This window comes from Balaenoptera physalus (genome assembly GCF_965194825.1).
Source record: "Balaenoptera physalus genome assembly, chromosome: 1".
In the NCBI taxonomy this organism is placed as follows: Eukaryota; Metazoa; Chordata; class Mammalia; order Artiodactyla; family Balaenopteridae; genus Balaenoptera; species Balaenoptera physalus.
Genome location: NC_138882.1, coordinates 116,144,748 through 116,159,242, shown reverse-complemented (window position 1 = coordinate 116,159,242; position 14,495 = coordinate 116,144,748). Strand labels below are relative to the sequence as shown.

The following is a 14,495-nucleotide window of genomic DNA, read 5'->3' as shown; positions in this document are numbered from 1 at the left end:
ATTTTATAAATAAAAAATTATTTCAAATAATTCTAAAGACATATAAAAGTAATAGTTCAGCATTTTAATACTTTGCATATCCTAAGATCCCTTATATTCTCAGCTTTTCCTCATATTATCTTTAAATTAAAATAGTCAATGCTATGTAGGAAAAGATTTTTTAGGAATCTATGATAGACACAACAAGACCATCTGAAATAACAGACCTAAGAATTTGAAACTACTTCAATAACTGAAGAGAAAAATGTTGCCAAGTTAATAATCATAATTTTAGATTTTGGTTTTTCAATAACATTGCTTGTCAATCCAAAGTAGTGAGAAATCATTTTCTCTCTCAAGTCAATATCAACAGTAATTTACCTTTGTCTTGATATGCAGATGGTTCTGGTTGTTGACCTTTTGTATAGATCTCACGCTGATCCTTCTGCTCCATTATAGGCAATTTGGGTATGTTTAAATATTCTGACCTTTATAAAGATAAATAAAACCATAAAAATGTTAAAGAAAATATTAAAATTAATCTGACTTTGAAAACTACTTATTCATATAAATGGGAAAAAATTGGTTCAGCCACTCAACACTTCTATGAAAAACTGTACTAGCCTGAGTAGTAAAAGGTAAAAAAAATAGGTGTTTAATGGAAGTGACAACTACTTAGGTCATTTAGTCATCTTTACATTCCCCCATTGGGTAGATTTCTGCTATTTGTGTGTAGCCTTAAAAATTTATTTCTAATGCTTCTTTCAGTTAGATAACAAAAGTTAGGATCTCTTGAAGTAGTGCTGGCATCTAGTCTGATTGGTCAGCGGCTGTTCTGTACTGGTTGTTAAGTATATTAAATGTCATCCCAGCATATAGAATGCCCTTATCTGGAAGGGAAATTACATATACTGTTACCTTTTAGGTATCATAATAGGAAAAGAATGCTGAGTTATCATCTAGGGCCCTCTGAATATGAGCTTTGGTTATTTCATCTATATAATAGGATAAAAATACCTTGGTTTATGAGCCAGGTTGTTGTTAAGGTCAAAAGAAAGAATGCACAAAAGTGCAATTTTTAAATTATAAAGTATTTTATAAATCTGAGGTATTATTAACATAGAGTGGGCCTCTAAATGGAAAATATTAGACTTTATACACCAACATGACTTCTCTTTTTAAAGTATACTCTTGTCATCTGTTAAGTTTAGAAGGCAGAGAGAGCCTGGGGGCATGACACATAGGATGGATAGTTTTCCAGGAAAGAGCAGATTCGATCAATGTTAAAGTATCATTATGACTGCAGAGTTCTAAATAAATTTGGGGTATAAAAGATAACAAAACTCTCCCGATGTAATTACCTCATTATGGAACTAAATGATTACTGTGATTCAAAGGTAGCCAGTAACCATCTTTCTCTGAATACATGACTATTTGGAGGAACAGAGAGTTTATGATGAATACTTTACCTCAGATATTAACATTATATTTGTACCTTGATATACTGGGAAGAGAAGGTTTTGGAGTAAAACCAAACTCTTTAAGGTCCACACTTTGAGATTTATTCATCTGCATCTATTAATGAAAAATTAACAAGTTCCACTATCAATTTCATATCAATACACCTTTCAACAAATAAGCCAAACAGCAAAATTCCTGCTGATACATATAGTCCCCAAACCAATAAATTGTGAGAAACTCAAGCTAGTTTTTCAACTCAAATCTCCTTCTCAGGCCCTTCTAAAATGTTGATATTCTTCATGGTTCTTCGTCACGAGGCCTTCTTCTCTTCTCACTCTCACTCATTCTCTATCATAAATCTCATTTACTCCCATGGCTTCAATTACCATCTACACATGAATGACTCTCAAATCTATAGCTCTCTGTAGATTTGAGCTTAGCTCTCTTTCTTGATTTTCTAGCTCAGCTCTCTCCTGACTTTCAAACAGCTATTATCCAACTGTCTATAGAACATCTTTACCTAGACATCTTGTAGGCCTCTAAATTCAGTATTTCCCAAATGAACTTATCATGTCTCTACTCCTCCAAACTTGCTTTCCATTTACAGCTTCTACCCTAGTGAGGCCCCACTTTTTTCCCAGTTGCTCAAGACAGAAGGGCATCATCTTTATTCCTTCTACTTCACCCCTTATAACCAATAAGTAGCAAGGTAGTTGTTTCTATCTCTGAAAAATATCTTAAACCCAGCCACTTCTCTCCACTTCTACTGCCACTACACTGGACTAGGCCATTGTCTTGACTGGACTACTGCAAAACCTCCCTAATGAGTTCTTATGTTCCTTTTCTATTATCCTCTAATGCATTCTCTACATTGCATCCAGAGTGAACTTTATAAAATGCGGTTCCAATCATGCCACTGATTAAAGCCCTTCAGTGATTTCCCAGTACTTTCAGGGTAAAATCCAAATCCTTAAAATAGCAAAAATGTTTTCATGATCTAGCTCCTACTTCTTCAGCTTTACCTTTCTCCACCCTCCTACTTGTAAATGAACTCCAGATATACTGTATTACTTCAGTTTTTAAAAAGATCTCTATCTCTTTCTCAGCTCTGAGCCACTGCATATTCTCTATATCTGAAATACTTTTCTATCCCTCTTTACCACCACTCTGGTACTCACCTCTCCATACTTGCTTATGCCCATATATCCTTCAGGTCTCAATCATGTTTATTAGGAATCCTTTCCTGGCCTATCAAATGTGGAGTGAATGCACTTTCTATATAAGATCAAGTTATCTTTTACACTTCTGTCACAGAATCACTCATCACACTGTACTGAAAAAGCTTATTAACTTATTTGTATCCTTCACTCAACTGTAAGCTTTATGAGGCCTGGGACTAAAACGGTCTTATCACTGGATCTTCCACACCTACTATAGTGCTTGGCACATTCTTGGTGCTCAATGAATATGGAAGGAAGGAAGGAAGGAAAGGAAGGAAGGAAGGAAGGGAGGGAAGAAGGGAGGGATGGATGATATGGAATAAGTACAAAAAGAAGGTAGGAAAAACTTGGGATACTAAAAAATAATTGTCTCAGAAAAGGTGGTTGCCATTTCAAACTGTAAACCTCTCCATGTTTCCCAATATTCTCCTTGTTTTAGCCTCATGACTTAGAATCTTCTTTCTTATAAAAGACCTAGAGAGGAGACCTTCGAGATGGCGGACGAGTAAGACGTGGAGATCACCTTCCTCCCCACAAATACATCAGAAATACATCTACATGTGGAACAACCCCTATAGAACACCTACTGAACGTTGGCAGAAGACCTCAAACTTCCCAAAAGGCAAGAAACTCCCCACGTACCTGGGTGGGGCAAAAACAAAAAGAAAAAACAGAGACAAAAGAATAGGGATGGGACCTGCACCAGTGGGAGGGAGCTGTGAAGGAGGAAAAGTTTCCACACAGTAGGAAGCCCCTTCACTGCTGGAGATTGGGGGTGGCGGTGCTGGGGGTAGCTTCGGGGCCACGGATGAGAGTGCAGCAACAGGGGTGTGGAGGGCAAAGCGCAGAGATTCCCTCACAGAGGATCGGTGCCGACCAGCACTCACCAGCCTGGGAGGCTTGTCTGCTCACCCGCCGGGGCGGGCGGGGGCTGGGAGCTGAGGCTCGAGCTTTGGAGGTCGGATCCCAGGGAGAGGACTGGGGTTGGCTGCGTGAACACAGACTGAAGGGGGCTAGTGTGCCACAGCTAGCCAGGAGGGAGCCCGGGAAAAAGTCTGGAACTGCCTAAGAGGCAAGAGACCATTGTTTCGGGGTGCGCCAGGAGAGGGGATTCAGAGCACCGCCTAAACGAGCTCCAGAGACGGGTGTGAGCCACGGCTATTAGTGCAGACACCAGAGACGGGCATGAAATGCTAAGGCTGCTGCTGCAGCAACCAGGAGGCCTGTGTGCAAGCACAGGTCACTCTCCACACCTCCCCTCCCGGGAGACTGTGCAGCCCACCACTGCCAGGGTCCCATTATCCAGGGACAACTTCCCCGGGAGAACGCACGGCGTGCCTCAGGCTGGTGCAACGTCACGCCGGCCTCTGCCGCCGCAGGCTCACCCCGCATCCGTACCCCTCCCTCTCCCCAGCCTGAGTGAGCCAGAGCCCCCGAATCAGCTGTTCCTTTAATCCCGTCCTGTCTGAGTGAAGAACAGATGCCCTCAAGCGACCTACACACGGGGGGGGGGGCCAAATCCAAAGCTGAACCCCAGGAGTTGTGCGAACAAAGAAGAGAAAGGGAAATCTCTCCCAGCAGCCTCAGGAGCAGCCGATTAAATCTCCACGATCAACTTGATGTACCCTGCATCTGTGGAATACCTGAATAGACAACAAATCATCCCAAAATTGAGGCGGTGAACTTTGGGAGCAACGATATATATATTTTTTTCCTTTTTCTCTTTTTGTGAGTGCGTACATGTATGCTTCTTTGTGTGATTTTGTCTGTATAGCTTTGTTTTACCATTTGTCCGAGGGTTCTGTCTGTCTGTTTTGTTTTTTTAGTATAGTTTTCAGTGCTTGTTATCATTGGTGGATTTTTTTTTTGGTTTGGTTGCTGTCCTCTTTCTTTCTTTTTTTTCTTTTTTTATTATTTAAAAATTTTTTTATTTTTAATAATTATTTTTATTTTAATAACTTTATTTTATTTTTTTCTTCCTTTCTTTTTTTCTCCCTTTTCTTCTCAGCTCTGCGGCTGAGAGGATGTTAGTGCTCCGGCCAGGTGTCAGCCTGTGCCTCTGAGGTGGGAGAGCCAAGTTCAGGACACTGGTCCACCAGAGACCTCTCAGCTCCACGTAATATCTAATGGCAAAAGCTCTTCCAGAGATCTCCATCTCAACGCTAAAGCCCAGCTCCACTCAACGACAAGCAAGCTACAGTGCTGGACACCCTATGCCAAACAACTAGCAAGACAGGAACACAACCCAACCCATTAGCAGAGAGTCTGCCTAAAATCATAATAAGGCCACAGACACCCCAAAACACACCAACAGACATGGTCCTACCCACCAGAAAGACAATATCCAACCTCATCCACCAGAAGACAGGCACTAGTCCCCTCCACCAGGAAGCCTACACAACCCACTGAACCAACCTTAGCCACTGGGGGCAGACACCAAAAACAATGGGAACTACAAACCTGCAGCCTGTGAGAAGGAGACCCCAAACACAGTAAGTTAAGCAAAATGAGAAGACAGAGAAACACACAGCAGATGAAGGAGCAAGGTAAAAACCCACCATACCAAACAAATGAAGAGGAAATAGGCAGTCTGCTTGAAAAAGAATTCAGAGTAATGATAGTAAAGATGATCCAAAATCTTGGAAATAGAATGGAGAAAATACAAGACACGTTTAACAAGGACCTAGGAGAACTAAAGAGCAAACAAACAATATTAACAACAATAAATGAAATTAAAAATTCTCTAGAAGGAATCAATAGCAAAATAACTGAGGCAGAAGAACGGATAAGTGACCTGGAAGATAAAATAGTGGAAATAACTACCACAGAGCAGAATAAAGAAAAAAGATTTAAGGACCCTCTCAGAGACCTCTGGGACAACATTAAAGGCACCAACATTCGAATTATAGGGGTCCCAGAAGAAGAAGAGAAAAAGAAAGGGACTGAGAAAATATTTGAAGAGATTATACTTGAAAACTTCCCTAATATGGGAAAGGAAATAGTCAAGTCCAGGAAGCACAGACAGTCAGATACAGGATAAATCCAAGGAGAAACACGCCAAGACACATATTAATCAAACTATCAAAAAATAAATACAGGGCTTCCCTGGTGGCTCAGTGGTTGAGAATCTGCCTGCCAATGCAGGGGACACGGGTTCGAGCCCTGGTCTGGGAAGATCCCACATGCCGTGGAGCAACTGAGCCCGTGAGCCACAACTACGGAGCCTGCGCATCTGGAGCCTGTGCTCCGCAACAAGAGAGGCCACGATAGTGAGAGGCCCGTGCACCGCGATGAAGAGTGGCCCCTACTTGCCGCAACTAGAGAAAGCCCTCGCACAGAAACGAAGACCCAACACAGCCAAAAATAAAAATATAAATAAATAAATAAATAAAAATGCAATGAAATTTTAAAAAAAACTTACAAAAGAAATCTGTAAATAAATAAATACATACATACATACATACATACATACATACATACAAAGAAAAAATATTAAAAGCAGCAAGGGAAAAAAACATACAAGGGAATCCCCATAAGGTTAACAGCTGATCTTTCAGCAAAAACTCTGCAAGCCAGAAGGGAGTGGCAAGACATATTTAAAGTGATGAAAGGGAAAAATCTACAACCAAGATTACTCTACCCAGCAAGGATCTCATTTAGATTTGACAGAGAAATTAAAACCTTTACAGACAAGCAAAAGCTAAGAGAATTCAGCACCACCAAACCAGCTTTACAACAAATGCTAAAGGAACTTCTCTAGGCAGGAAACACAAGAGAAGGAAAAGACCTACAATAACAAACCCAAAACAATTAAGAAAGTGAAAATAGGAACATACATATCGATAATTACCTTAAATTTAAATGGATTCAATGCTCCAACCAAAAGACATACACTGGCTGAATGGATACAAAAATGAGACCGATATATATGCTGTCTACAAGAGACCCACTTCAGACCTAGGAACACATACAGACTGAAAGTGAGGGGATGGAAACAGATATTCCATGCAAATGGAAATCAAAAGAAAGCCACAGTAGCAATTCTCATATCAGAAAAAATAGACTTTAAAATAAAGACTATTACAAGAGACAAATAAGGACAATACATAATGATCAAGGGATCAATCCAAGAAGAAGATATAACAATTGTAAATATTTATGCACCCAACATAGGAGCGCCTCAATACATAAGGCAAATGCTAACAGCCATAAAAGGGGAAATCGACAGTAACACAATCATAGTAGGGGACTTTAACACCTCACTTTCACCAATGGACAGATCATCCAAAATGAAAATAAATAAGGAAACACAAGCTTTAAATGATACATTAAACAGGATGGACTAAATTGATATTTATAGGTCATTCCATCCAAAAACAATAGAATACACATTCTTCTCAAGTGCTCATGGAACATTCTCCAGGATAGATCATATCTTGGGTCACAAATCAAGCCTTGGTAAAGTTAAGAAAATTGAAATCTTATCAAGTATCTTTTCCAACCACAAAGCTATGAGACTAGATATCAATTACAGGTAAAAATCGGTAAAAAATACAAACACATGGAGGCTAAACAACACACTACTTAATAACGAAGAGATCATTGAAGAAATCAAAGAGGAAATCAAAAAATACCTAGAAAGAAATGACAATGAAAACACGACGACCCAAAACCTATGGGATGCAGCAAAAGCAGTTCTAAGAGGGAAGTTTAGAGCAATACAATCTTACCTTAAGTAACAAGAAACATCTCAAATAAATGACCTAACCTTACACCTAAAGCAATTAGAGACAGAAGAACAAAAAACCCCTAAGTTAGCAGAAGGAAAGAAATTATGAAGATCAGATCAGAATAAATGAAAAAGAAATAAATGAAAATAAAATTTTTCTCAAATGAAAAAGAAATAAATGAAAAAGAAAAAGAAGGAAACAATAGCAAAGATCAATAAAACTAAAAGCTGTTTCTTTGAGAAGATAAACAAAATTGATAAACCATTAGCCAGACTCATCAAGAAAAAAAAGAGAGAAGACTCAAATCAATAGAATCAGAAATGAAAAAGAAGTAACAACTGACACTGCAGAAATACAAAGGTTCATGAGAGATTACTACAAGCAACTATATGCCAATAAAATGGACAACCTGGAAGAAATGGACAAATTCTTAGAAATGCACAACCTTCCAAGACTGACCCAGGAAGAAATAGAAAATATAAACAGACCAATCACAAGCACTGAAATTGAGACTGTGATTAAAAATCTTGCAACAAACAAAAGCCCAGGACCAGATGGCATCATAGGAGAATTCTATCCAACATTTAGAGAAGAGCTAACACCTATCCTTCTCAAACTTTTCCAAAATATAGCAGAGGAAGGAACACTCCCAAACTCATTCTACGAGGTCACCATCACCCTGATACCAAAACCAGACAAAGATGTCACAAAGAAAGACAACTACATGCCAATATCACTGATGAACACAGATGCAAACTCCTCAACAAAATACTAGCAAACAGAATCCAACAGCACATTAAAAGGATTATACACCATGATCAAATAGCATTTATCCCAGGAATGCAAGGATTCTTCAATATACGCAAATCAATCAATGTGATATACCATATTAACAAATTGAAGGATAAAAACCATATGATCATCTCAACAGATGCAGAAAAAGCTTTTGACAAAATTCAACACCCATTTATGATAAAAACCCTCCAGAAAGTAGGCATAGAGGGAACTTTCCTCAACATAATAAAGGCCATATATGACAAATCCACAGCCAACATCATTCTCAATTGTGAAAAACTGAGACCATTTCCACTAAGATCAGGAACAAGACAGGTTGTCCACTCTCATTACTATTATTCAACATAGTTTTGGAAGTTTTAGTGACAGCAGTCAGAGAAGAAAAAGAAATAAAAGGAATCTAAATTGGAAAAGAAGAAGTAAAGCTGTCACTGTTTGAGATGACATGATACTATACATAGAGAATCCTAAAGACTCTACCACAAAACTACTAGAGCTAATCAGTGAATTTGGTAAAGTAGCCAGGTACAAAATTAATGCACAGAAATCTCTTGCATTCCTATACACTAATGATGAAAAATTTGAAAGAGAAATTAAGGAAACACTCCCATTTACCACTGTAACAAAAAGAATAAAATACCTAGGAATAAACCTACCAAAGGAGACATGGACCTGTATGCAGAAAACTATAAGACACTGATGAAAGAAATCAAAGCTGATACAAACAGATGGAGTGATATACCATGTTCTTGGATTGGAAGAATCAACACTGTTTAGATGACTCTACTACCCAAAGCAATCTACAGATTCAATGTAATCTCTATCAAAGTACCAATGGCATTTCTCACAGAACTAGAACCAAAAATTTCACAATTTGTATGGAAACACAAAAGACCCCAAATAGCCAAAGCAATCCTGAGAAAGAAAAATGGAGCTGGAGGAATCAGGCTCCCTGACTTCAGAGTATACTACAAAGCTACAGTAATCAAGGCAATATGGTACTGGCACAGAAACAGAGATATAGATCAATGGAACAGGATACAGAGCCCAGAGATAAATCCACGCACATATGGTCACCTTATTTTTGATACAGGAGGCAAGAATATACAATGGAGAAAAGACAGCCTCTTCAATAAGTGGTGCTGGGAAAACTGGAGAGCTACATGTAAAAGAATGAAATTAGAACACTCCCTAACACCATACACAAACATAAACTCAAAATGGATTAAAGACCTATATGTAAGACCTGACACTATAAAATTCTTAGAGGAAAACATAGGCAGAACACTCTATGATGTAAATCTCAGCAAGATCCTTTTTGACCCACCTCCTAGAGAAATGGAAATAAAAACAAAAATAAACAAATGGGACCTAATGAAACTTAAAAGCTTTTGCACAGCAAAGGAAACCATAAACAAGACTAAAAGACAACCCTCAGAATGGGAGAAAATATTTGCAAATGAAGCAACTGACAAAGGATTAATCTCCAAAATTTACAAGCAGCTCATGCAACTCAATATCAAATAAACAAACAACCCAATCCAAAAATGGGCAGAAGACCTAAATAGACATTTCTCCAAAGAAGATAAACAGATTGCCAAGAAACACATGAAAGGATGCTCAACATCACTAATCATTAGAGAAATGCAAATCGAAAGTACAATGAGGTATCACCTCACACCAGTCAGAATGGCCATCATCAGAAAATCTACAAACAATAAATGCTGGAGAGGGTGTGAAGAAAAGGGAACCCTCTTGCACTCTTGGAGGGAATGTAAATTGATACAGCCACTATGGAGAACAGTATGGAGGTTCCTTAAAAAACTAAAAATAGAACTACCATGCGACCCAGCAATCCCACTAGTTGGCATTGCATATATCCTGAGAAAACCATCATTCAAAAAGAGTCATGTACCACAATGTTCATTGCAGCTCTATTTCCAATAGCCAGGACATGGAAGCAACCTAAGTGTCCATCGACAGATGAATGGATAAAGAAGACATGGCTCATATATACAATGGGATATTACTCAGCCATAAAAAGAAACGAAATTGAGTTATTTGTAGTGAGTGTATGGACCTAGAGTCTGTCATACAGAGTGAAGGAAGTCAGAAAGAGAAAAACAAATACCGTATGCTCACACATATATATGGAATCTAAAAAAAAGAAAGAAAGAAAAAAAATGGTTATGAAGAACCTAAGGGCAGGACAGGAATAAAGACGCAGATGTGGAGAATGGACTTGAGGACACAGGGAGGGGGAAGGGTAAGCTGGGACGAAGTGAGAGAGTGGCAGGGACTTATATATACTACCAAATGTAAAATAGATAGCTAGTGGGAAGCAGCCGCATAGCACAGGGAGATCAGCTCAGTGCTTTGTGACCACCTAGGGGGTGGGATGGGGGGGTGGGATAGGGAGGGTGGGAGGGAGACTCAAGAGGGAGGAGATATGGAGATATATGTGTATGTATAGCTGATTCACTTTGTTATAAAGCAGAAACTAACACACCATTGTAAAGCAATTATACTCTAATAAACATGTTAAAAAAAAAAAAAAGACCTAGAAAAGAATCAGGCACTCTGCCATTTTCTTGGCTCTGTTTTGTGGCCTGATCAATTATTTTGCCCTGGATATGATGACTTAGGCTTAGAGTAAGTCTGCTAGTGACTAGCCTATCAATCAGTAGGGACTCCCATTTCTTCATCACTTGAAAGGGAGACTCTTGCTCAGTACTCATCTATGTGCATGAATCAAAATCAACTTCAGACTTTCCAGCGCAGTCCACCACAGATGGAGCCACAAAAGGGCAAGAGTTTCTAGTTTCAATTGCTGAACCAAAGCAAGCAACATATCCCTCTTCTCTGGTTTAAAAAAAAAAAGAGGTTAATGAAGGAAAGGGATGTATAACTATGCCCCTATGCGCCAAAAGTGGATTTATAGATTAATTATTAAAAACTATAGTATCTTTTCCTATAGAAACAGTATTATGAATAATAGTCATTTTCCTACTCAAGCCTTTATGTAACTCTAAAGTACTCTGTGGATACCTACCTAATTGATACCCAGAATAAAGGGATATTCATATACATTTAATTACAGAACAAGGGATAAATGTTATTAAAACTAACCTTTTCCACGCACCGTGATGAAGAGTGGCCCCCGCTTGCCACAACTAGAGAAAGCCCTCGCACAGAAACGAAGACCCAACACAGCCATAAATAAAAAAATAAAAAAATAATTAAAAAAAAAAACTAACCTTTAGACGTTTCACTGGAGGAAGAGATGAAAGAGCATTTCTATTTCTTAAATCAGATAAATATGAAGAAACTGTTGACTCTTTCATTTCTGACTTCTGTGCAACTCCATTTTTACCTATGAAAAGAAATTCTAGATTCTTTAAGTTAAACTTTATGTATTGTTCATATAAAGCCAAATTTCTTCAAAATTTCTAATCTAATATTTACTTTTTAAAAATGTTAACCACAAAAGAAAGAAAATTATTTGAGTTATAAGCTGCATAATATAAATATCATACATAGATAATTAGAATATTATTACTATTCTTCAATGACCTTTCAATTTTTAAAACCTGAAATAAACTTGTTTTATGGAACTCACAGCAGTCATGTCCACATGTATGTTTATTTTTACAGTGATGTTTACATTCTCGGTTCCCAGGTTTTTTGCAGGCAGTCATTCCTAAATTAATATAAGAAAAGAAAGCCTCTTTTGCAGTACATCTATTAATGTGACTAATTATAATTAATTTTTATCCAGCTCTGTCCTTTCTGGCAGTACAAAAAGATTATGATTTTCACACTCCCTCAAAAGTTAACCCCTTTAATATGTATTTTTAAAAAGATATCCTGATGACAATCAGAATATTTTCTGGCAGTACAAAAAGATTATGATTTTCACACTCCCTCAAAAGTTAACCCCTTTAATATGTATTTTTAAAAAGATATTCTGATAACAATCAGTCCCTGCCTCACTATGGGGCCCATCCCAGCTTTTCACAAGGAGCACTGAGTCACCTATAAGCTTCTCTTAACCTCCCTGATATAAATAGAACCAAATATCACTGAACATCAGTTAACTCCTGCTGAATGAGATAAGAATGAGGGTGGAGTTTTGAAACTTTTTTTTCTACTTTATACTTAAGCCTGAAGAACCCGGAAAGAAGGAAACCTCATGGCATTTTGATGGTACCACTGACAGCAGCTAGTAGATAGGACACCATGCATATTTAATAAATGTTAGAAATAAGTGCTTACGGATATAAACAAATTTGCTATATGAATTCATAGAAAGGAGAGATTGCTTCCAGCTTGACCCCTCTAATATATATCCAAATATATAATCTATTCTTCATTTATTATATTTAAGTAGGCGTTTTCTTGATTTTAACCCTCCGAGTAACATGGGAGAAGGGAGAGACATTTGAAGTAGTCCTTGAAGGACAGACAGGATCTGGACATGAGAAGGGGACCAGAGGAAGATGTTCCAGACAGAGAGCATAATATCCAAAGGCAGCAAACCACAGACTATAGAAACAAATCAGTTTATTTTTGCTGGAGCACAGATTTTAAATGAATTAGAAATGTTGGAGGTAGTGAAGAGCTTTGAAAACCTTTGTAATCTTTCTTGGTCCTTTACTCTTCATTTTCAGTGTGTTGCTCAATCAACTTTTTCAAGGCATGGCACATCTAAACAATGATAATATATGTATAGCACCCAGGGGTAAATGAATAAGGCTGCTCACCATATGAGGCAACTGGTTAGATGCCTTGAGGGCTGAGCAGATCAATGTACTGGGTACTGAAAAAGTAATAAAATATCGCTGGCAGCTGGTAGCTGACAGCTGAACCATAGTGTTCCCAACTGAACATAAACAATTTCGGCAGAATATAAACAATACTCAGATAAGGCCACTCTATGATCGTAGTAGAAGACAGATATAAGACTAGTGTGTAATTATTTCTGAAAGTAGAGACAAGGACGCTGAAGAACCACAAAAATAACTAAACATCTCCCTCTTCTGGCTAACACAAATGACTACTATTTTTTTAATGCTCCAATCTCCAAGATAAGATATACCAAAATATCCAATATCCCACTTGCTGATAGCACCCAATCTAGAATTGACCTCTGCTTCTCCCAAACCCTTCTAAGAATCACCTGGCACAAGCTGAACTCCCATAATAGGCTCCTCCCAATTCCCTGAGATGACCCACAGTTCTGCAGGTGCTGTGTTCTCCTTTGCTGCAGCAAATTAAAAAATACCTAACTTTCCTCAAATACAGGTATGCTCCTAGTGATCCTTGTCTGAAAGGTTTCAATGTTATACTTTACAAGGTACGTCACGGCTTACTGGTTGAGAAGTTTTGCCCCAGTTCATGATTTCTGTTTTCCTTGAATCCAGTCCTACCATGCTACAATTTATCTATATGCTGTTGCTTAATTAATCCTCCCAAAATTCAACTCTGATCAGATCATTTGCCCACTTCGAAACGTTAGTTACTTCCTGCTGCCAACAAAATTAATTCCACATTTAAGGTCCTCCACAATGTAATTCTAGCCTCCCTTCTAGCACCCATATTAACCCTACATCCAAAAAAATACATTCACTTGCCATTAGTGTTCAAATAGTCCCAAGCCTTTCTATGATTGTACCTTTGATATTACCTCTTGTCTTAGAAGACCCTTCTTTGTCTATCAGAAGCCTATCTATCAGCTTTCAAGACCAACTCAAATGGCACCTTTATCATGGAGATCTATACTGATCACCTAAGTTGGAAGTGATTTCTCTCTCCTTCAAGCCCTTATGGCATTTTCTTTGCCCCTCTCACCTACTGTATGCTACTTTATATTTAATGTATTTACATGAAAAAACACAGTGGTGAAGTACAGGGCACCCTAAACTAGAGTAAGAAAACATGAGTTCTAATATGGATTGTTCTCTGTTAAAAACAACAACAACAACAACAGGGATTAAAAATACTACTACCTGTTTTGGACTTCCCTGGTGGTGCAGTGGTTAAGAATCTGCCTGCCAGTGCAGGGGACATGGGTTCGAGCCCTGGGCTGGGAAGATCCCACATGCCGCGGAGCAGCTAAGCCCGTGCACCACAACTACTGAGCCCGTGTGCTGCAACTACTGAAGCCTGTGCACCTAGAGCCCGTGCTCCACAACAAGAGAAGCCACCGCAATGAGAAGCCCGCGCACCGCAACAAAGAGTAGCCTCCGCTCGCCCCAACTAGAGAAAGCCCGCGTGCAGCAATGAAGACCCAAAGCAGCCAAAAATAAAT

The 14,495-nt window shown here is 38.6% G+C and overlaps 1 protein-coding gene across 3 annotated transcripts in view; it reads right to left on the bottom strand.

Moving 5' to 3' along the window:
• Nucleotides 1-14,495, bottom strand: part of HFM1 (helicase for meiosis 1) — a 150,746-nt gene that overhangs the window by 26,233 nt on the left and 110,018 nt on the right. For all 3 annotated transcript variants that reach the window (XM_082476329.1, XM_082476331.1, XM_082476330.1), the window contains 4 exons: nt 11,805-11,885; nt 11,443-11,558; nt 1,475-1,554; nt 361-467 (listed from right to left, as the gene is read on the bottom strand). In XM_082476329.1, coding sequence (XP_082332455.1) covers nt 361-467; nt 1,475-1,554; nt 11,443-11,558; nt 11,805-11,885 — 384 coding nt within the window. The remainder of the gene's footprint in view (nt 1-360; nt 468-1,474; nt 1,555-11,442; nt 11,559-11,804; nt 11,886-14,495) is intronic.